Source organism: Muntiacus reevesi, chromosome 7, assembly GCF_963930625.1.
Source record: "Muntiacus reevesi chromosome 7, mMunRee1.1, whole genome shotgun sequence".
Classification (NCBI taxonomy): domain Eukaryota; kingdom Metazoa; phylum Chordata; class Mammalia; order Artiodactyla; family Cervidae; genus Muntiacus; species Muntiacus reevesi.
In genome coordinates, this window is record NC_089255.1 from 36,026,972 (window position 1) to 36,046,305 (window position 19,334).

The 19,334-nt window shown below is 56.2% G+C and overlaps 2 protein-coding genes across 5 annotated transcripts in view; both read left to right on the plus strand.

Moving 5' to 3' along the window:
- MAPKBP1 (mitogen-activated protein kinase binding protein 1) overlaps positions 1 to 12,402 on the plus strand; it is a 50,778-nt gene extending 38,376 nt beyond the window's left edge. For 2 of the 3 annotated variants that reach the window (XM_065941018.1, XM_065941019.1), the window contains exons 11-31: positions 278 to 424; positions 630 to 805; positions 1,587 to 1,678; positions 1,943 to 2,068; positions 2,671 to 2,741; positions 2,901 to 3,022; positions 3,283 to 3,358; positions 3,467 to 3,578; positions 3,757 to 3,820; positions 4,027 to 4,161; positions 4,347 to 4,483; positions 4,666 to 4,721; positions 5,745 to 5,981; positions 6,438 to 6,604; positions 6,829 to 6,974; positions 7,081 to 7,278; positions 7,436 to 7,520; positions 7,784 to 8,067; positions 8,286 to 8,876; positions 9,322 to 9,407; positions 10,048 to 12,402. In XM_065941018.1, the coding sequence (XP_065797090.1) occupies positions 278 to 424; positions 630 to 805; positions 1,587 to 1,678; positions 1,943 to 2,068; positions 2,671 to 2,741; positions 2,901 to 3,022; positions 3,283 to 3,358; positions 3,467 to 3,578; positions 3,757 to 3,820; positions 4,027 to 4,161; positions 4,347 to 4,483; positions 4,666 to 4,721; positions 5,745 to 5,981; positions 6,438 to 6,604; positions 6,829 to 6,974; positions 7,081 to 7,278; positions 7,436 to 7,520; positions 7,784 to 8,067; positions 8,286 to 8,876; positions 9,322 to 9,407; positions 10,048 to 10,275 (3,336 nt within the window). In that variant the 3' untranslated portion in view covers positions 10,276 to 12,402. The remainder of the gene's footprint in view (positions 1 to 277; positions 425 to 629; positions 806 to 1,586; positions 1,679 to 1,942; positions 2,069 to 2,670; positions 2,742 to 2,900; positions 3,023 to 3,282; positions 3,359 to 3,466; positions 3,579 to 3,756; positions 3,821 to 4,026; positions 4,162 to 4,346; positions 4,484 to 4,665; positions 4,722 to 5,744; positions 5,982 to 6,437; positions 6,605 to 6,828; positions 6,975 to 7,080; positions 7,279 to 7,435; positions 7,521 to 7,783; positions 8,068 to 8,285; positions 8,877 to 9,321; positions 9,408 to 10,047) is intronic. The other variant, XM_065941020.1, reaches the window with a different exon arrangement.
- Positions 12,403 to 12,601: 199 nt separating this feature from the next.
- Positions 12,602 to 19,067, plus strand: JMJD7 (jumonji domain containing 7). 2 transcript variants are annotated; one of them, XM_065940582.1, is made up of 8 exons: positions 12,602 to 12,689; positions 16,350 to 16,503; positions 16,579 to 16,832; positions 17,138 to 17,194; positions 17,718 to 17,813; positions 18,000 to 18,076; positions 18,300 to 18,459; positions 18,555 to 19,067. In XM_065940582.1, the coding sequence occupies exons 1-8, from the start codon at positions 12,626 to 12,628 to the stop codon at positions 18,641 to 18,643; spliced, it is 951 nt and encodes a 316-aa protein (XP_065796654.1). In that variant the 5' UTR covers positions 12,602 to 12,625; the 3' UTR covers positions 18,644 to 19,067. The 2 variants fall into 2 exon arrangements, with proteins under 2 accessions (XP_065796654.1, XP_065796655.1); XM_065940583.1 differs by lacking the exon at positions 17,138 to 17,194.
- The last annotated feature ends 267 nt before the right edge of the window (positions 19,068 to 19,334 follow it).

Below are 19,334 nucleotides of genomic sequence, written 5' to 3' on the forward strand. Positions count from 1 at the left end.
TGTACCTAATTCATCTAATTGTTTTAAGAATTAAGTGAAAAACTGTGAGTGGAGTGTTTCATAGTAAGCATAGAAGAGTACCTGCTGTTTGGTGAATGTGCTTTCTTTCCCTCAGTGACTTGAAGAATATCTAGTAGTTGCAGTTTGCTTACCGTGCGACTCTGGGCTCAACCTTGGCCAACAATAGCTCTTTAGTCTCATTCCCTTCTGTCTCTGTGGGCTGGCAAGCGACTGCTGCCTACCTGGAGCTCCGACTTTGTACCCTCTGCCCCTTCAGGTCTACCCCGAAGTGAAGGACAGTAACCAGGCCTGCCTGCCCCCCAGTTCCTTTATCACCTGTTCCTCCGACAACACCATCCGCCTGTGGAACACAGAGAGCTCCGGGGTGCATGGCTCCACACTGCACCGGAACATCCTCAGCAATGTGAGCCTGGGCCCCTGCGTGCCGAGCGCCTGTGTTCCCTTGCCTGCACGCTCCTTCTCGGGAACTGGGTCCCCAGACTTGGCCTCTGAGTTCTCATGTCGCCTTCCTCTGCAAGTCAGGGCTTTGTCTTGTCCAGCATTCCTCTCCTCTTGCCCCTGTACTGATCAGACCTGTCTTACCCACTTCTCCTGACCTGCTCCACCAGGACCTCATTAAGATCATCTATGTGGATGGGAACACTCAGGCCCTGCTGGACACTGAGCTGCCCGGGGGAGACAAAGCTGATGGGTCCCTGATGGATCCCCGCGTGGGCATTCGTTCTGTGTGTATCAGCCCCAACGGACAGCATCTCGCTTCAGGGGACCGTGTGGGCACTCTCAGGTAAAGCCAGCTCTGGCATGGGTACCACCTGCCTCTGGTGGTGTGGACTGGGGGGAGTTAGGTCCCCAAGGATAGAGCTTTTGAAAAGCTTGGCTCATGAAGATTGGGGAGAAGATATTCATATACAAGGGAAAGATAATTATAGTCAAGAAACCCAGCAGAAACCATTCTAATCAAGTAATCAGGCTTACATTCTCATATCAACATCATAAACCCTATAATACAATGCTCTACAGAAGGACATAGCAGTTTTTCTGTGGTATTCTTGCCAAAATTTTAGAAGCTCGGTCCCATCATGAGAAAACATCAGACTAGCTCAAATTGAGGTACATATGACCAAGCACCTGCACTATCAGTACTCTTCCCAAGTATCCAGATTATGAAAGGGAAGCAAAGACTGAAGAACTGTTATAGACAGGAAACTCGGGAGAAATAATAACTCAATGCAGTTGGACTCTGGATAGGATTGTAGATCCAGAAAGAGGACATTGTGGGAAAACTGGTGGAATTCAAGTAGAACCTTTAGGTCCTAGTATTGTACCCATGTAAACTTCCTCATTCTGGTAAGTGGACTGTTGTTATATAAGATGATCACATTAGGGAAAGCTGGGTAAGGGGAATATGGAAACTCTCTGTACTTATTTCAACTTTTCTCTAACCTGAAAGTTCAAAAATAAATTTTAAAAAAGGTCAGGAGAGAGGATGTAACAGAGAAAGCAGAGTGAATCTGTCTTCCTGCAGCCCGGCAGTGACCTCCTCCCGCCTCTCCTTATCTCTGCAGGGTGCACGAACTGCAGTCCCTAAATGAGATGCTGAAGGTGGAGGCCCATGACTCGGAAATCCTGTGCCTGGAGTATTCTAAGCCGAACACAGGTAAAGAGGATGTCTGATACCCATGCCAGAGGCTTAGGCTCCTCTAGTCCTGCTAGTGCCGCTTACATCGATCCTGGCTGTTGGATGTGGGACTAAAAATCCTTTGAATCATTTGGTGTCTTTGCAGATTGAGAGGAGGGCAGCTCTGCCCCATCTTCATGGTTGGCTTGGCTTTAGGGATATGGGGCTCAGTTCTTGTTAGCTTGGCCCAGATAGGGGCGTGCTCTGGGCATGCATGAACTGATGGAGTTCTTCCAACCCCAGGTCTGAAGCTCCTAGCGTCAGCGAGCCGGGACCGGCTGATCCACGTGTTGGATGCTGGACGGGAGTACAGCCTACAGCAGACACTGGACGAGCATTCATCCTCCATCACTGCTGTGAAGTTTGCAGGTAGTGGCAGGGCAATTGGGATACATTGTGCCACCTACCACTGACACGCCCTGCTCCCTACTGCCCCCTGCGTTCTGCCTCCATTAGAAGGGGTGCCAGTCACGGGGAATGTGGGTCAGCAGCTGGCTGGCTTGGGGCTGGATGGGAAGACAGGTGAAATATAGACCCTTAGTTCAGGGAATCCTTATCAACCAGGCTTGCTGAGGATGAGGAGAAAGGAGGGCCCAGGTTTGAAGAGAAGCATCCTGATTTAGGGCTTCTCTGGGACTCAGACGATAAAGAATCTGCTTGCAATGCAGGGACCCAGGTTCCATCCCTGGGTCAGGAAGATCCCCTGGAGAAGGGAATGGCAACCTACTCCAGTATTCTTGCCTGAAGAATCCTATGGACAGAAGAGCCTGGTGGGCTACAGTCCATGGAGTCACAAAGAGTCAGACATGACTGAGCGAATAACACTTTCACTTTTCACTTCATCCTGATTTAATGGGTGGTCCCAGCTGTGTCGAGTAGCTCACAGAGGGAAAGTGTTGAGGGAGTCAGAGGGCAGACTGGACCTACTGTGGTGAGAGCAGTGGGAACAGCTCGTCTCCCTTCCTCTACAGCCAGCGATGGGCAAGTCCGCATGATCAGCTGTGGAGCAGACAAGAGCATCTACTTCCGCACTGCGCAGAAGGTGAGGTGACCAGGCGTCCCTGAATGGGGCAGTGGGTTTGGGGATGAGGGGTGGGGTCACTACCATTCCCCTCCCTGAGGTCCAAGAGGTGAGGGGAAGCAAAAGCAAGGCTCCTTGGGCCTGGTGAGGCATTTGGGCGTGGGGTCTCCACCCCTGCAGTCTGGAGATGGAGTGCAGTTTACGCGGACACACCACGTGGTGCGGAAGACGACCCTCTACGACATGGATGTGGAGCCCAGCTGGAAGTACACAGCCATCGGCTGCCAGGATCGGAATATTCGGTGGGCATCCCTTTCTCAGACCATCTGACTGCTCTCCTTCAGGCCCGAGGGTGTCAGCTCTCGGGTGTCTATCTTCTTGTCCAGGACTCTGTGCCCCTTGAGCCCACAGAATGAGGACTTTGCCTCACCTAAGAGGTGGCGGCCCCTTTGGTATTGGGGAGTGGCTTCCAGAGAGAACAGATCTGGGGGTGAACGCTGGCTGTGCTGCCCCCCAAGCGACTGTGAGTTCCTGCTCACGTGATGAGTGTGTGTCTTCACAGGATCTTTAACATCAGCAGTGGGAAGCAGAAGAAACTGTTCAAAGGGTCGCAGGGTGAGGACGGCACTCTGATTAAGGTGAGTGCTCAGTGGGATGGATGCCGGGCCAGAGAATGGGGGCGGAGGGTGCTGGGTGGAGAGGGACCCAGCTTCCTGGCCTCATCCAGCTGTGTGTCCACTCCTCAGGTGCAGACAGACCCTTCAGGCATCTACATCGCTACCAGCTGCTCTGACAAGAACCTCTCCATTTTTGACTTTTCCTCAGGCGAGTGCGTGGCTACCATGTTTGGCCACTCAGGTGAGTATAGCCCTGCTACTCTCCTGCGGGAACCTTCCCGTTTCTCCCTGGCCTTTTCTGGGTCCTAGCAGAGCTGTCTGTCCCTCCCCTCCAGCCAACCCCCAACCTCCACTGTTGAGAAGACATCTGGCTGGGACTTTGGGCAGGGGGGCTCATCGGCCATGTTTGTTCTTCACAGAGATTGTCACTGGCATGAAGTTTAGTAATGACTGCAAACATCTCATCTCTGTATCAGGGGACAGGTGAGCAAGAAGCCAGCTTCCCTGAGATTCTTCCTGTGTCAGTCCCCTCTCTCCACATCAGTGATGTCTTGGGAAGTAGGGCTGAACAGGCCCGGCCCTGGAGGGTGGGTCTGGTCTCCCTGCCAGCCCGGGGAGGAAGGGCGCTAGCGGTGCTGCCCCCCCTGCAGCCCCCCTGCCCCTGACCCAGCTCTGTGGCTCCACCCCAGCTGCATATTTGTGTGGCGCCTGAGCTCGGAGATGACCATCAGCATGAGGCAGCGACTGGCCGAGCTGCGCCAGCGCCAGCGTGGGGGCAAGCAGCAAGGATCGTCCTCTCCCCAGAGGGCCGCTGGACCCAACCGGTGAGATCAGAGTATGGGTGTGGATGCCGGCGGGTGGGCCTCCAGGCTGCTCCTCCTCCTCGCTATGGACCTGCCGCTCAGCAGCTCTGTCTCCCCGTACCTGTTCCTTACTCAAAGAGCCACGACGCTGACCTCTTCACCCACCGAGTCTCCTCTCCCCGTGACCTTCCTTGTCTTGGATGCAGGCCTGAGGCCCCCTCGATGCTGTCTCCCGGACCAGCTCTCTCCTCAGACAGCGACAAGGAGGGAGAAGACGAGGGCACTGAAGAGGAGGAGCTTCCAGCCCTGCCCATCCTTGCCACAGGCACCAAGAAAGAGCCAGGTCTGTGCGAGTCTGCGGTGGGGCCAGGCAGGCACCGGTTGGGCAGTGACCCGATGTACCCTCATTGGGACTGGGGGGTGAGAGCAGGGAGTTGAGGCTTTGAAGGGTGTGGGCTGGTAGGGGCTGGCACTTCAGAGTGAGTGGGTGGGAGCCATGCTCTCTGACTGCCTGTCTCTGTCTAGCCTCGGTGCCCAGCCTAGCCCTGCCCCGAAGCCTGTCCCACTGGGAGATGAGTCGGGTGAGTCATCATCGTTAAAATATTCTTCCAGGGTTACAAGGGGTGACGGATGGTGGAAGCAGGGCTCTCTACACCTGGCGAGGCATCTGGGCGTCAGATCTGCCCAGGTGCCCACCCCCTGTGTTCAAGGAAACCCGAGGGATGGTTCCGGGTGAGGGGTGAAGCCCAGGTGAGGCCAGGGGAGGTAGCCTACATCGGTCAGCCACCACTAGGGGCAGCACTCCACTTGTTCAGCCACCTGGGGCCCTGGGAGCAAATGTGAGCAAAGAACTGGTGAAGCTGGGGATTAGAAAAGGGTCAGAGCTGAACAGTTAGAAGGAAATTTCAAGAAAGTCAAAGGGCCAAAGAATGAAATCTGGAGAATCTGTAGTACTAGAGAAGGTTAGGAGGTAAGCTCAGAACTTCCAGAATAGTTAGGGGGCAAAGGCCTTAAGAGGACCAATAACTGAATGGTGACTTCCGGATGACCAGGAGGAGGAGAGAGGCTTTCAGAGGCGGCTCAGCCCTCCCTTGTTCCACATCAGGGTTTCAAGCATCAGCACCTTTCCCTGTCAGCAGCAGCTTCATGGGATGATGGTGGTGTGGGGTCTGGCGCCTTCTGACCAGGCCATGGGCCTCAAGCCTGGACTCTTGGTTTGTCCTTGGTGCTGTGTATGGACCTGGGGCTGTCCTCTGAGTGGGGGCCTTTTAGAGACTCCCAGGTCTGAGGTGTCCATGACACTGGTGAAGACAGACTGGAAGGTCGTCTAGGACAGCACATGGAGTGAAGCTGAGAGCACGCACTCTGGAGCCAGGCTACCTGAGCTGGAACCTGCAGGCAAATTGCCTGTGGAACTTGGACAAGTTACCGAAGCCCTGTATGCTTCACTTTCCCTTCAGTACCTACCTCATAAGGTGGTTGTGAGAATTAAATGAGCTAACACATGTAAAGTGCCTGGCACACACTAGGTGATGGCTGAGTGTTTGATGATACTATTGTGTGACTGTTACTGTTACTCCTCTCCCACCCCCACCCCATACCAGGCACAGGAGATGGAGGAGTTCCTGGACCCAGCTCCTGCCACCAACCAAGGACCCAGAAGGAGGGGGCGCTGGGCTCAGCCAGGCGTGGAGCTGAGTGTTCGCTCTATGCTGGACCTGAGGCAGCTGGAGACACTGGCTCCAGGACCTCGGGGCCCTCACCAGGACTCTCCGGCCATGACCCCTTCAGGTCCTGGGAAGCACAGTCAGCAGGCCCCTGAGACCTCAAGTGTGAGCCAGGTAAGCCCGCTTTCTCCCAGCAGCCTACAGATCTCCAAGCTGGCTCAGCCAGCCTTGTGCCAACAGCAGTGCCTGAGCATCCATCCCTCGGTGGTTGCTCTGCCCCTGTGGGGCATGGGTAACCTGACCTGCAGAGTCAGATGGGGCTGGTGAGGCTGTGCCTCACTTTTCCCCTTGGATGGAAAAGCAAGGGGTCACCTTTGTCCTGGGTGGGGTTCCCTGGAGGGCTCATGATATAAAGTAGTGGCTGGAGGTTGGCAGCCCAGAGTGCTAATGTGGTTCTTCCAGAGGCTCAAGAACACTGGTTGGAACCCAGCTTGGCTTTTTGGTATCTGTTCTCAGAGTCAGAGTGTCCCCCAGAGTTGGTGCCCACTGAATCCTTGCTCCCCTGCACCTCCTCTCCCAGACCCTTGCTCACATCAGCAACCCTAGTGATGCCGCTCTGTGTGTTTCCAGAATGAAAAGCTCCCCCGGCCTCAGGCTTCCCAACCCTGTTCCTGCCCCCGCATCATCCGATTGTTGTCCCAAGAGGAAGGGCTCTTTGCCCAAGATCTGGAGCCTGCACCCATCGAAGATGGTATTGTCTACCCGGAGCCGGGTGACAGCCCCACCCTGGATACCAGGCAAGGGTCCCGCAGACTTCTGGGGCCATGCATACCCCTCTCCTACGTCTTCCCTTCCCTCCCAGTGTTCTGTACTTGGGTGGGGGGCTGGCTCCAGGCACTCGGCTTGCCCACCACTGCACCCCTGCCTCATCTCCAGTCCTGCTCCTGGGGCAGGGGGAAGGCAGGAGTCCATGGGGCTGCTGCTCACTGCCTCTTCCTTCCCCTGCTGGCCTCTCTGGCAGTGAGTTCCAGGTGCAGGCACCGAGCCGAGGGACCCTGGGAAGAGTGTATGCAGATGGCAGGGGCTCAGAGAAGCACAGTCCTGACAGTGCGTGCTCTGTGGACTTCAGCAGCAGCCGCCTTTCCAGCCCTGAGCACCCCAATGAAGGTGAGGCTGCGGCCCCAGGGAGGGCCAGGAGCACGCCGGTGGGAGCGGAGGCTCTGGCGACAGATGGGTGCAGCATGATGCTTCCCTCCCCCTCCTCCACATCCAGACTCTGAGAGCACGGAGCCCCTGAGTGTGGACGGCATTTCCTCAGACCTTGAAGAGCCAGCTGAGGGTGATGAGGAAGAAGAGGAAGACGAGGGGGGCACTGGCCCCTATGAGGTGCAGGAGGGCAGTCCCCATACTCCGGACCAGGAGCAGTTTCTAAAACAACACTTCGAGACTCTGGCCAACGGGGCTGCTCCAGGTGTGGTCAGATTGGTCATTGCAATCCTCCCTTGTTTCCTCCTTGCCCAGCAGAGAGGGAGGGTCCAAAGGCAGGCCATGCCCGGGGTGGCCTTCTAGGGGAGGCAGAGTCTGGAGCCAGGGCTTGCTTCAAATCATGGTTTCTGTCACCCTGGCAGGGGGCCCAGTCCGGGTGCCAGAGCGGACAGAGTCTCGGAGCATCTCTTCAAGATTCCTGTTGCAAGTGCAGAGCCCCCCACTCAGGTACTCTCCCCATAGCAGCTTGCTTTCCTACAAGGAGCCCAAGCTCTCCTGACCTCACAGTGCTCCCAGGGTGGCCTGAGCCCTCTCCTCTCCAAGGCTCAATCTTCCTTGCCCAGCAGTACTGCGCCTTCCAGCTTTGTCCTGGCTGACTTGGTGCCTGCCCTTCTCTCCCAGCGCCCCTCAGTGCTGTGAGACCTGCTCCCTGCCTTGTCAGGGAGCAGCCCTGAGCCTTCTCTGGGCCTTCTTCCACATTTCCTCCCTAGGGAACCTTCCCCATCTTCCTCAAGCCTGGCAGTGACGTCAAGACTGGCCCAGGGGCTGCAGGCTTCTGGTGAGCAGCCAAGAGGCATTGGTGCCAGTCCTCCAGGAGCGCCCCCAGAGGCGGAGCCTTCCCCCGGAAACCCTGGCCCCCAGCAGGCAGTCCCTGTGCTACTGCCGCGACGCCGTCTCAGCCCGGACAGTGGCTGGTCCCCCAAGAGAGCGGCTGCAGCCGGCCCCACAGGTGGACTCCAGAAAGCCCAGTCGGTGCAGAGTCTGGTACCACAGGGTGAGGCGCCCGGGGGCTCAGCTCCAGGGCTGGGTGTGTGGAGCCCTTGGGCATGCTCGAGGAAGGTGGCCTCACGGAGCCCTGACGTGTCACTGGGCTTCCAGTCGGTGTCCGTTAGTGGGGGTGTGAGGGCGCAGCAGCTCCTAGGGAGCTGAGCCTTAGCACCTGGGATGTCTTCCTCACCCCCTGACCCATGTGTGTCTCTGTCTTCTCTGCAGATGAGGCCCCTCCACCAGGCCTGTTGCTCTCACAGGAGCGGGAGGCCCAGGGCTGCCTGCGCTCCTTGCCCCAAGCTGATCGCCGTCTGTCTCGGCCCCATTCGTACCAGAGCCCCACCACCAGTTCCATGGCCAAGATTGCCCGCAGCATCTCTGTTGGGGAAAACTTGGGTCTGGCTGCTGAACATCAAGCTCCTGCTCCCATCCGCATCTCACCACTCAACAAGCTGGCCCTGCCCAGCCGGGCTCACCTGGTCCTGGATATCCCGAAGCCACTGCCTGATCGTCCCATCTTGGCCACCTTCTCACCTGCTACCAAGGGCCGGGCCCCTGGTGAGGCAGAACAGCCCAGTTGCCCAGCGGGGCTAGGAAAGGCTCACAGTACAGCTGAGAGGCGGGCCTGTTCAGGGGAGGGTGCCACTCCCAAGCCTAGGACAGAGTGCCAGGCTCAGCCTGGGCCCAGCAGCCCCCGTGCCCAGCAACTGCCAGTCGGCAGCCTCCTCCGAGGCCCTGCGAACATGCAACCCCTTGAGAAGACTCCCAGCCCTGTGGAATGTGCCAGGCCAGGGGCAACCCTGAGCCGGGACTCAGGTGTGCACTGCTCCCCAGCTCTCATCTCCCACCCCATCCTCTCTCTCCCGTCTTGTCGGCCGCTCTCTGGGTCCATCTCATTTCTGTGGGTCCAGCCTCTGGCGTTTCTCATCCTGTCTGCTCCTGTTTTGGTCCATAAGTTACACCCCTGATGGTGAGACACTCTGCCTAACCTTTATGACCTCTCTATGACCCACTTCCCATTCAGTGCCCTCTAGCCCCTGGGGCTGGAGCTGGTCCTCTCCTCTGGACCGTGTTTCCTGTGTGGTATTGGGAGAGTGTTGAGAAGGAAGGAGGCCAGAGGAAGGGACTCAGGGCATGTGGTGCAGGACAGGGTTGGGGGTTGTGGTGGGGTAGGCCTCTCTTGCTCTGAGCGGCCCCTGGGTGGACAGGTTGGAAATGACAACTCTTCTGGGCCTTGCTGAGCCGCGTCTGTCCCTTCCAGAACCAGCAGTGAGCCTGGAGCAGTGCGAGCAGCTCGTGGCCGAGCTCCAGGGCAGTGTGCGCCAGGCCGTGCAGCTCTACCACTTGGTATGTGTTGGTACCCCTCTTCCCCTCTCCCTGTCTGCCCAGCTGGATGACAGAGCATGTCAGGAGTGGTGGTTGAGTATCTAGCACATAATGCTAAGGCTCTCCCACTGACGAGTGGGTGGAACAGTTAAGAACTCTGAGTAGGTGAGTGGGTTACGGACCAGGCCAGGCCTTTTGAACTTGAGTACACATCAGTCATTTCTGGCTAACAGCTGGAGGAGACATCCTCAGACAGGAGGGGACGGTGTAGAGAGCCCTCATGTCCTAGTTTGCTTAGGACCGTCCAGCTTATGCCTGTTGTCCAAGTATAATTATTAATAGTTTCCCTTTTCATATTCAGAAATGATTTGGCCATTCTGAACATAGGGGAAGGTCTTACAGGGGCCGAGATTTGAAAGAGGAATTGCTAATGAGATGTAGATGGTGCCACATCTGATAGTTACCCCCAGGGTCTGCCTCCATCCCCTAGCCTCTGGTCATACTTGCTGATCTTGACTGTGGAACTCCTGGCCACACCCAGCAGGGCATGCAGTCCCTTCTTGGAGGCAGGCTAGACACAGTCAGGGCCCCTCCCCTTTCTGCATCCGTTGACAATCCCCACCCCACTGTTCTCCAACTCACTTCAGGGGTCCCGTTGCAGGTGGCCAGCTGTAAGACACCCTCGGTGGAACAAAGTCGCATCACCCAGCTCCTCAGAAACACCTTCTCTTCAGTGCGGCAGGAGCTGGAGGCCCTGGCCGGGGCGGTGTTAGCCAGCCCGGGCGGAAGCCCTGGGGCTGTGGGGGCCGAGCAGACACAGGCCCTGCTGGAGCAATACTCAGAGCTGCTGCTTCGAGCTGTGGAGCGGCGCATGGAACGCAGACTCTGAGTTCCAGAAGCCTGTCCCCAGTGAATGCTACCCCCCTTTCAAACTGCATCTCTCCTCCACTCACCAAAACCTGCGAGGATGCTTGGAGTGGAGAGCAGGGATCCATGTTCAGAGGGGCCATGGCTTTTGCAGCTGTTCCTCACGGGACCCCTGTATTTATTAATTTATTTCCCTGACTGTTGCCTCATTCTCTTGGAACTCCTGCCTCCACAGCCATCTGGTGGCTCACGCAGGGGGCAGATCTTGGTCTTTGTCATCTTGGTGCTGTGAGGAGTCGGAGGGCAGGCTGTCCTCCCTTCTTAGAAGCCATTTGAAATTACTGCAGGGATCAGCTCCCTGGGGTGGAGCACACACAGGGTATCCAGGGCGGGTAGAGGTGAGAAGTGATCTGGTGTCCTTGCCCTCTGGCCAACGGCAGAACTTCACCTCTACCTCCATGCCCCTCCCACACCAGCTTACTCCCCTGGTTGCCAGAGCGGGGGTTGTCTGTTTTTCCCACTTGTTGGCAGTTCAGAAAGGCAGAGCCCTCTGGCCCTCTGGAGCCCACCCAGCCATCAAGAGGCTTGAGTTGGTGTCAAGGCCTGAGCCCCCACATTCCACTCCCATTCCCCCCTCCAGGGGGGCCTAGCATTGTCCCTTCCTGTGCCCCCTTTCTCTCCTGGCCGGAACTTGTGGAGCCAGCTGTGGGACGTTGCTGCAGGACAGTAAAGCCCTCTGCTGGGCAAACGTCAAGCCCTGGCCTCCTAACCTCAGCCCCTTGGCCTTCCCTGTTCTTCAGCCCTGGTCCAACAGGCTGCTGAAGCTGAGGCCACCTTCTCCCTGCATCCTGAGTGATGCTCAGTCAGAAGCCTGTGTTGGAACTTCCCTCGTAGTTTACAGGGCGTCGGCCCACCTTCTAAGGACCTTGGCCACAGAAGAAACCTACACAAATGCACACACACATGCACATACACACATTGAGTGTTCACTGCTAGACCACTTGGCTGGCTGATGTGTGCCTGCTTTCCTTTCACATCCTACCCTGGCTTCATCACCCCGGCTCCTATCAAGAATATGAAAAGGGATAGAACACGCTAAGCCTGGATTCTGGATTCTTGGTTTTCACAGCCTAGCTGATGTGTAATGGCCCAGAGTATCTGTTTTGGGTAGAAGGAGCCTCCTCAAGGGCGGTGCTGGGTACCACGTGTGCTGGATGCTGGAGGTTGAAGAGAGGGAGGCCCATGGGGCTGCAGCAGGGCCAAGAGACACACTGGTAAGGTGGTAGGTGGGCCAGGTAAGTGGTAGAGGTGAGGGGACAGAGTTAGGAGGGTAGTGTTAGGGGTGAGGGCAGGGAGCCAGGGCACAGAGGGCAAGTAGAGTAGGACCAAGTACAGAAGCAGCTGTGGAAGAGTTGGGGTGAAGAACGTGTCTCTAGGCCCTGTTGCTTCCGCTGCCTCAGGTAAGTCAGGGCAGCTCTACTGCAGCTCCTGGCTGGAAAGTGTGTCCCTATGGGCTCTGCTGGCTCTGTGGGTGGAGGCTTGAAGTTGGATTCTCAAGGGTGCCCAGCTCTGCTTGCATTAATCACCTGAACAGGTGAACCCTATTTCACCCTTACTCTTCTCTACTACCACCACCTGCATGGCCAAGCTGCCAAGAAATCCTGGCCCAGGAACTCTCAGAGCTGAGTGTGGACCCCAAGAGGCTGCAGCTGCCCTTGTCATAGTTAGAAATCCGCTCCCTATGTACCCCTAACCAGCACACCAGTCGCAGTCCACTGCAAGTGGGGCTCAGGCCTGGCCCTCGGGGCTGGGTTCCTGGCCACCCTCAGCCAGTCTGTCCCTCACGAGGATGAAGCGACACTCCTGCCGAGGTTTGTGGGAAGGTGACCACCCTTTTGATTACCCACCCCCGCCCAGCGTGGGGGGATGTGGTCGGCGCCCGTCCCCTTCTGCATGTCTGAGGCCACCGGCAACTGCCGCCCCCGTTCAGATCTGCCCTGACCCAGTTTTGAAAGCCCCTTATTTATAACTTTTATACTTTGCCCAGGCCATGGCGCTTCCCCAATATCCCCAGGTCTCACAGGGCAGAGGCTGTTTTTAACATGTCCGTTTGTATTGATGTACGAACTCGTCAATAAACACAATCATTTGCTAACTCTGGGTTGTCAGCGAGTTGGGCGGGCAACAGAATTCGTGGTCGCGTGGAGGTGGGGCAGTTGGCGGCTCCGACGGCAGCCGCGGGGCGGGACGACTAGGCGCCCTCGGGCACGCAGCCCGAGCTCAGGCGTGAGGCCGCAGGGAAGGGCGGGGCCTCAGGGCTGGGGCGGAGTCTTGAAGGAGGGGCGGGGCCTCGGGGCGGCGGCGGCGGCGTCATGGCGGAGGCGGCTTTGGACGCTGTGCGGAGGGAGTTACGAGAATTCCCGGCTGCGGCTAGGGGTGAGTGGGCTGGCTTGTTGACTGCCAAACAACCTCAAGATGCGGGAGGGGCCTTGGGCTTGCCGGGAACCGGGTTCCAGAGCCGGGTGCGCCCTGGTCCTTCCTGGGTCGCTGATTCCAGGGTGCACCCTGTTACTTGTCAAGGAGCTTGGAACCTCGTGCACGTGGATGGCCCCTGTCATCAATCTTCTTCCGCAACCCCGACCCCCCAGCCCCCTGGGTGGGTCCTCAGCTCCCCTCCTTCCGTGTTCCCACACCTTCGTGGCTTCCTAGGGTGACTCTTCACCTATTCCCAAGGCCCGGTCTAGTCTTGACTCTGGCGCTGTTCTGTTTCTCACCGTCGGCCGGCACCGAGTAATTGGGGGTTTTCTGTTGTTGCCTTTTCCACCCGTCTCTGTCTCGAAGTCTTTAAAGTTTCTCCCTCTGCGAACCCCTGCTGGATCTCTTAAGGAGGAGACTCCTCCAAGCCAGGAGCGCTGCAGAGTTTCAGGAGGATTGGAGGCGGCTGTACTAGAGATTCCTGGCTCTTTTCCCTTGCTTGTGTTTTATTTTTTCCCTCTCATTCTCTCCCTTTACTCTTTCTATTTTTAAGCAATGTCTTATCACTGAGTAGTAGCATTGGCACGTTGTTTAAAAACCAGCAGGCTTACGTAAAGTAAGTGTCCTTCCTTCCCATTCCAGGTTGCTTCCTTCCAGCAGTACTCTTATTAACATCCACACACAGACGCCTATGACTGGATATCTCCCTTTTTATACAAATGGTAGCTTGTTAAGCACACTCTTCTGGTTCCCTAAATCTTTTAGGTCCATCTAAATCTGCTTCAGTCTTTTCCACATCTGTGTACTAGTGCTGTAATTTGCTTAATTAACCCCCTCTTGGCAGGCATTTAGGTCATTTTCAGTCTGTTGTTTTTAACATAGCAATCAATACTTTGAGTATTTGTTTAACAAATCTTTAGTAAGCACTGCAGTGTGCCAGACTCTGTTCAGTATGTTTAGGATACATCACTAAAATAGATCTCTGCCCTTACAGAGCTTACATTGTAAGTGAGGGGACAGTTAACTGTAGGCACATTAGATGAATAAACCGTACAGTAGGGAAAAATGGGTTAGAAGATAAGTAGTGTGGGGTAAAAAAGTAAAGCAGAGTGAGGAGACTCAGGATGTGGCAGTCGGGCAGATTACAAGTTGAAATAAGAAACTCAGGGCGGGCCTCTGACAAGGCGACATTTGAGCACTGGCTTGAAGAAGGAGGGGAGCAGGTGAGCGAGCAGACCTGAGAGAAGAGAATTCTAAGCAAGGGCATGCGGGTCAGATGCTGTAAGGTGGGAGCGTGCCAGGTGTGTTCAGGGACCAGTGAGGACGCCGGTGTGGCTGGAGCAGAGTCTGTGCGCATGTATGTTTTTGTTGGTTAAATTCCTAGCAGAAGAATTGTCAGACCAAAGGAATTGTTTGGGTCCTTTATGAAATTCTCCCTTTGAAACCTCAGGAGAGAATACTGGCCGTTCTTTAAAGGAACTTTAAATGGTGAAAAAGTGAAACTGAAATAATTGCAGGAAATACAAAGGGTTAAAAAAAAAAAAGCAGTTTCCACATAATTTAAGAATTCTAGTGAGAATAATAGGGAGATTTATTGGGACTTCACTGGTGGTCCGGTGGTCCACTCCCAGTGCAGGGGGCATGGGTTCGGTCCCTAGTTGGGGAAATAGAATCCCTCATGCCACATGGCATGGCTGAAAAAGAAATAACACAAGTGGCTATGTAAATCAACCATACTTCAGAACAGAACAGGGAGATTTATTGAGCCCCACAAGGTGACTGCTTGGATGGGCTGGCATGTCTGGGGAGACCATTGCCAGATTCCTCCCCCTTGTTCCCATATCTGCCCGGACGTTCCATCTTGCTTTTCGAGCCGGTGGAGTAAACACACTTCCTTTTCAAGTTTTCCTGGGTCCGCCAGGGCCTTCCTACTCAGTTTCCATCTTTGATCTAACACCATTTCACTTTCCAGCTGTTTGCAAGGCCCGGATGACCGGTGTGGAGAGGCGGTCGTGAGAGAGAGCGTGAGCCCAGAGGTGAAAATGAGTGCAGTGGCTGTTGGGAGAGCGTGTCGTAACGCCCACTGGGGACGAAGACACTCAGGCTAGACCGCAGGGATGAAAATGACACAGCGAAGCCTCACGCTGTGTGTAAAAGCCAGGAGGAAGGCATGCCTGTGTGAGCAGCAAAAACAAAGTTGGGCACCCCCTGAGTAGGGTGAGTGCTGAGGGGCAGGCCCCAGACGGAAGGAAGCTGGGCTGGAAGAGTAGGTTGGGTCTCATCACAGAGCACCTTGAATATGTGCCGAGGCTGACTGTGTTTCGTCAGGAGTAGTGGTTAGCCATCAAAGGACTTTTTACTAGGGTGTGACCAGATGAGATTGTATTTTAGGAAGATGACGGGGACCTGGATGAGGGATTTTTTTTTGAGAAGGAGTGGAATTCAGCCAAGGAAACCAGTTAGTTCACTGCAGCAATCATCCAGCCGGAAGATGTTGGAGACTTACATTCACCCATTAAGCAGATACTTTGAGCACCTACTGTGAGCCAGGTACTATTTCAGGTACTGGGGATACATCAGTGAATAAGACAAGCATCCATGTCCTCATGGAGCAAACATTCTAGCAAGAAAAACTGATAAATATTTGGGATAAGTTAAATATATAGTGTGTAAGATGGTGATAAATGATAGAAATAAAAAAGAAAACAAAAACAGGGGTATAAGGATATTGAGGGCAGGTTACAATTTTAAAAATAGTGGCCAAGAAGGAAAGCCTCACCAAAGTGACCTTTGAGGACCCAAATGAGCTAACTTTGTGGATGCCAGCAGAGGAAAGGGGTGTGTGGTGTGGCTTGAGAGACATAGATAGTAGAATCAATAGCAGTTAGAGATAATCAATAGGATGCCAGGAGTGAGGGAGAAGGAAGAGTCAAAAGAGATTTTTGTTAAGGGTGACAGAGGGCCGTTATTGATACCCGCACAGGTGGTGCACCGCAGTCTGTCCACACACACATGGCAGTCTTGGGTGTCTGAGCTTGGTGATGCTGTTTGGTAAGACAGAGCAGATAGTTCAGCCCTTACTTTTCCCCTGATGGTTTCATGTAGCAGCTTGTCTCCCCAGTTAGGTTGTCAGCTTCTTGAGATGGTGCTCGGATCATCCCTTAATACTTCCATGATGCCAGGACAAGGACTGAGCACATTTTAAGTGCTTCCCAGAGATCCTCGGCCCACTCATAGCAGTGCTGGCCTTGGGGCTTCAGCTCTACTCACTCTGGAGCTCCCAGTGCCGCCTCCATAGCTGCCTTTCCTAATGGATGCCAGGAAGTTGGCTATTCCACAGTGGGAAGGCCAGGGGTCCCCTGGGCAGAGCCGGACATGGCCCCATGGGGCATTGGGGTTGGGCCCTGTGGACATCCTGGTGTGTTTATGGGTGTTTCACACTTTCTTACTTAAATTTCCCTCCTCATTCTTCTATTCCTGGCTGTCCAGGGTCCCTTGGTCTCCGATAGACCTTGATCGGTGGCACAGTGGCCTGCTGGAGTGGGCATCTCTTACGTGGGCAGTGGGGCGGCCACTGGGTTCTGTTGGTTTCAGCCCCTCCCCCAACTCTCTCTCTCTCAGAGCTCAGCGTGCCTCTTGCTGTTCCCCACCTGGATGAGCCCCCCAGCCCCCTCCACTTCTACCGGGACTGGGTCTGCCCCAACAGGCCCTGCATCATCCGAAACGCCCTGCAGCACTGGCCAGCCCTCCGGAAGTGGTCCCTCCCCTACCTCAGGTGGGGGCTGCCCTGGGCAGGGTGTGGGCGGTGCTCGGGGGCCTCCAGGGCTGGGCTGAATGTCCATTCCTCCAGGGCCACCGTGGGCTCCACAGAGGTGAGTGTGGCAGTGACCCCAGATGGCTACGCAGATGCCGTGCGAGGGGACCGCTTTGTGATGCCTGCGGAGCGCCGCCTGCCCCTGAGCCGCGTGCTGGACGTACTGGAGGGCCGAGCCCGACACCCTGGGGTTCTCTACGTGCAGAAGCAGTGCTCCAACCTGCCCACCGAGCTGCCCCAGCTGCTGCCTGATGTGGAGCCCCATGTGCCCTGGGCCTCTGAGGCGCTGGGTGAGTGGAGGTGGGGAGGAGATGGGAAGGTGGGAGCGGCCTCCTTGCTGTTTCTCTCCCCTTGGTGATGGCAGCCCACGTTCTCGGCCCCACAGATCCCTAGGCCTTGACTTCATTTTGATGAATCACTGAAGACTGCTGCTCTTTCACCTGCCCCAGGGGACAGAGGCCCCTTGTCATGCCTCTCTATCTCTGCCCCTTCTTCCCACTCTTCCCCTGGGACCCCACTGCTCCCCACGCAGCATCACTGGTGGTGACTTCCAGCCTGGCCTCTCCTAACTCGCCCTCTGACCTCTGACCCACAGGGAAGATGCCTGATGCTGTGAACTTCTGGCTGGGAGAGGCAGCTGCAGTGACATCGTGTAGGCGTCGGGAGTGCAGAGCAGGGGAGGAGGTTGTGGGGAGGAAGGTGAGGTGCAGAGTGGAAGGCTGACCTTGGATGGAAATTGGACTGCCTGATCTTTAAAATTTCTTCTGGGATTCTGGGGCTCAGATCCATCAGAGGGCCTTCCCTGACAGCTCAGGTGGGTGGAGATGCCCACGGCATTGGACCTGGGGGACACTGCCTCTGCTAGGTCCCTAGAAAGTGCTGAAGGCCAGCTGAGTCAGGGTAGACTCACAAGAACCCTGTTTGTGCGATTTTCTCTCTTGTTGAAGATGAGCCCAGGGCCTGGCGAGTGTCTAGTCCCTTGGTAGGCAGACATTTGAGATGCCCGAAGGCCTGCCAGACTCCCGTCGTGGCATCCTCTTGAGCCCGCTATGGCTCTGTGTGCTCTCTGTCACATCATAAGCTTTCTTGGGGTACAGGGCCCCAAGTGCAATCGTCTGTGCCCTCCTGTGGCCTGCTCCTCATGGCCCTGCCCACTGGGCCTTCTGTGTTGGCAGTGCATAAGGACCATTATGAGAACCTCTACTGTGTGGTCTCGGGGGAGAAACACTTCCTGCTGCATCCACCCAGTGACCGGCCCTTCATCCCCTATGGTAGGGGATACAGCCTGGGAGGGGTGGAGGGAGGGCAGTGGGGAGCCCCTGGTGGGCTGGGGACACAGCATCTCCACTGCCCTAGGACCCCTGGCCCCCGTGCCCCTGCACTCAGGGAAGATGAAGGAGTGGTGGGCACACTCCAGGCCTTTTGAGGATCCTCAGACTTTCTCCCCCTGGTTTCAGAACTGTACACACAGGCAACCTACCAGCTAACCGAAGAGGGCTCATTCAAGATGGTGGATGAAGAGGCCATGGAGAAGGTGTCTGCCTTGTTCCTGGGCCCCGGGAGAGGGGGAGGCAAGGAGCCTGGACCCTGAGGAACAGGCACCAAAGAGGTGGGGAGGTGGCGCTTTGCTGAAGAATCCCTCCATCTGGGCTTCCCAGTGGACCCACTTCCCTGGGGTCCGGGGTGTTTACCTCCAGGGACAGAGTTCGGAGCCTGGGGGCTTTGGGCCTGCTCCCTGGAGTCTGCCATGTCCCCAGGTGCCGTGGATCCCCCTGGACCCCCTGGCTCCAGATCTGGCCCGGTACCCCAGTTACTGCCAGGCCCAGGCGCTTCGCTGCACAGTGCGGGCGGGTGAGATGCTCTACCTGCCAGCCCTGTGGTTCCACCACGTCCAGCAGTCCCATGGCTGCATTGCTGGTAAGGGGCGGCCCAGGTCCCTGGCGGTGGGTGGGGAAGTGGAAAGTCTGTCAGAAAGGGGTCCCTTGTGCTCCAATTTCTGTTTTCCCCTACAGTGAATTTCTGGTACGACATGGAGTATGACCTCAAGTACAGTTACTTCCAGCTGCTCGACTCCCTCACTAAGGTCTCGGGCCTCAACTGACCGGGCCCTGGTGAACATCATCAAGAACTACCCGTGGAAAAGGCCACACCTCTCCCAGGCCGGTCAACTCTAGAGGCAGCCTGGAGTCAGAGGTGCTGGCTGTCAGCCCAGTGGGGCTTAGGGTCAGCTCCAGAGGCTTGGGAGGCGGCCTGGAGGACCAGGAGGTGCCGGGCAGGTCTGGGTGTGAGCGCCCAGGAAACTGGTGCCCAGGTGAGGCAGCATCCTGTTCTGGAAGAGGAAGGGGCTTGGGCACCACCTCTCATCAGCGCCATGACCCATGACCTTGTGCCACTTACTGCCTCAGAACAGTGACGTCCTGTCTGTAAAACAGAGATAATGATGGTTCCTACCTCACGGGGTGCTGGGGGTGCTATCTGTGAGGATGGCAGAGGCCTGGCACAGAGGAAGTGTTCAATAAAAGGCATCTGTGACTCAAGTGTGCTGAGACTCCCTCGCAATTGCCTTCCGTGGTCTGCTGAGGGCTGGAACTTACAGGTGAACGTTTTGGAGTGATGGTAGTTGGGGCGAGGGCTGGGCCTAGCCTGGGGCCGGTGGACAAGACCCCTCTGTCCACCACAGCCGTCACAGCCTCTCTGGGGCATTCAGGCCAACCCCAGCCTTGCTGTAACAGTGGCGTGGCGCTCATGGGCCCAGAGCCCGCAGAGCTCTTCCTAGCTTCACTCTGGCCCTG

Coding starts and splice junctions, on each gene's coding strand:
- JMJD7 (XM_065940582.1), top strand. CDS start 12,626: ATGGCGGAGGCGGCTTTGGACGCTGTGCGGAGGGAGTTACGAGAATTC. Junction 16,504..16,578: donor TGGTCCCTCCCCTACCTCAG/GTGGGGGCTGCC, acceptor CCATTCCTCCAG/GGCCACCGTGGGCTCCACAG. Junction 17,195..17,717: donor GGCAGCTGCAGTGACATCGT/GTAGGCGTCGGG, acceptor CTGTGTTGGCAG/TGCATAAGGACCATTATGAG.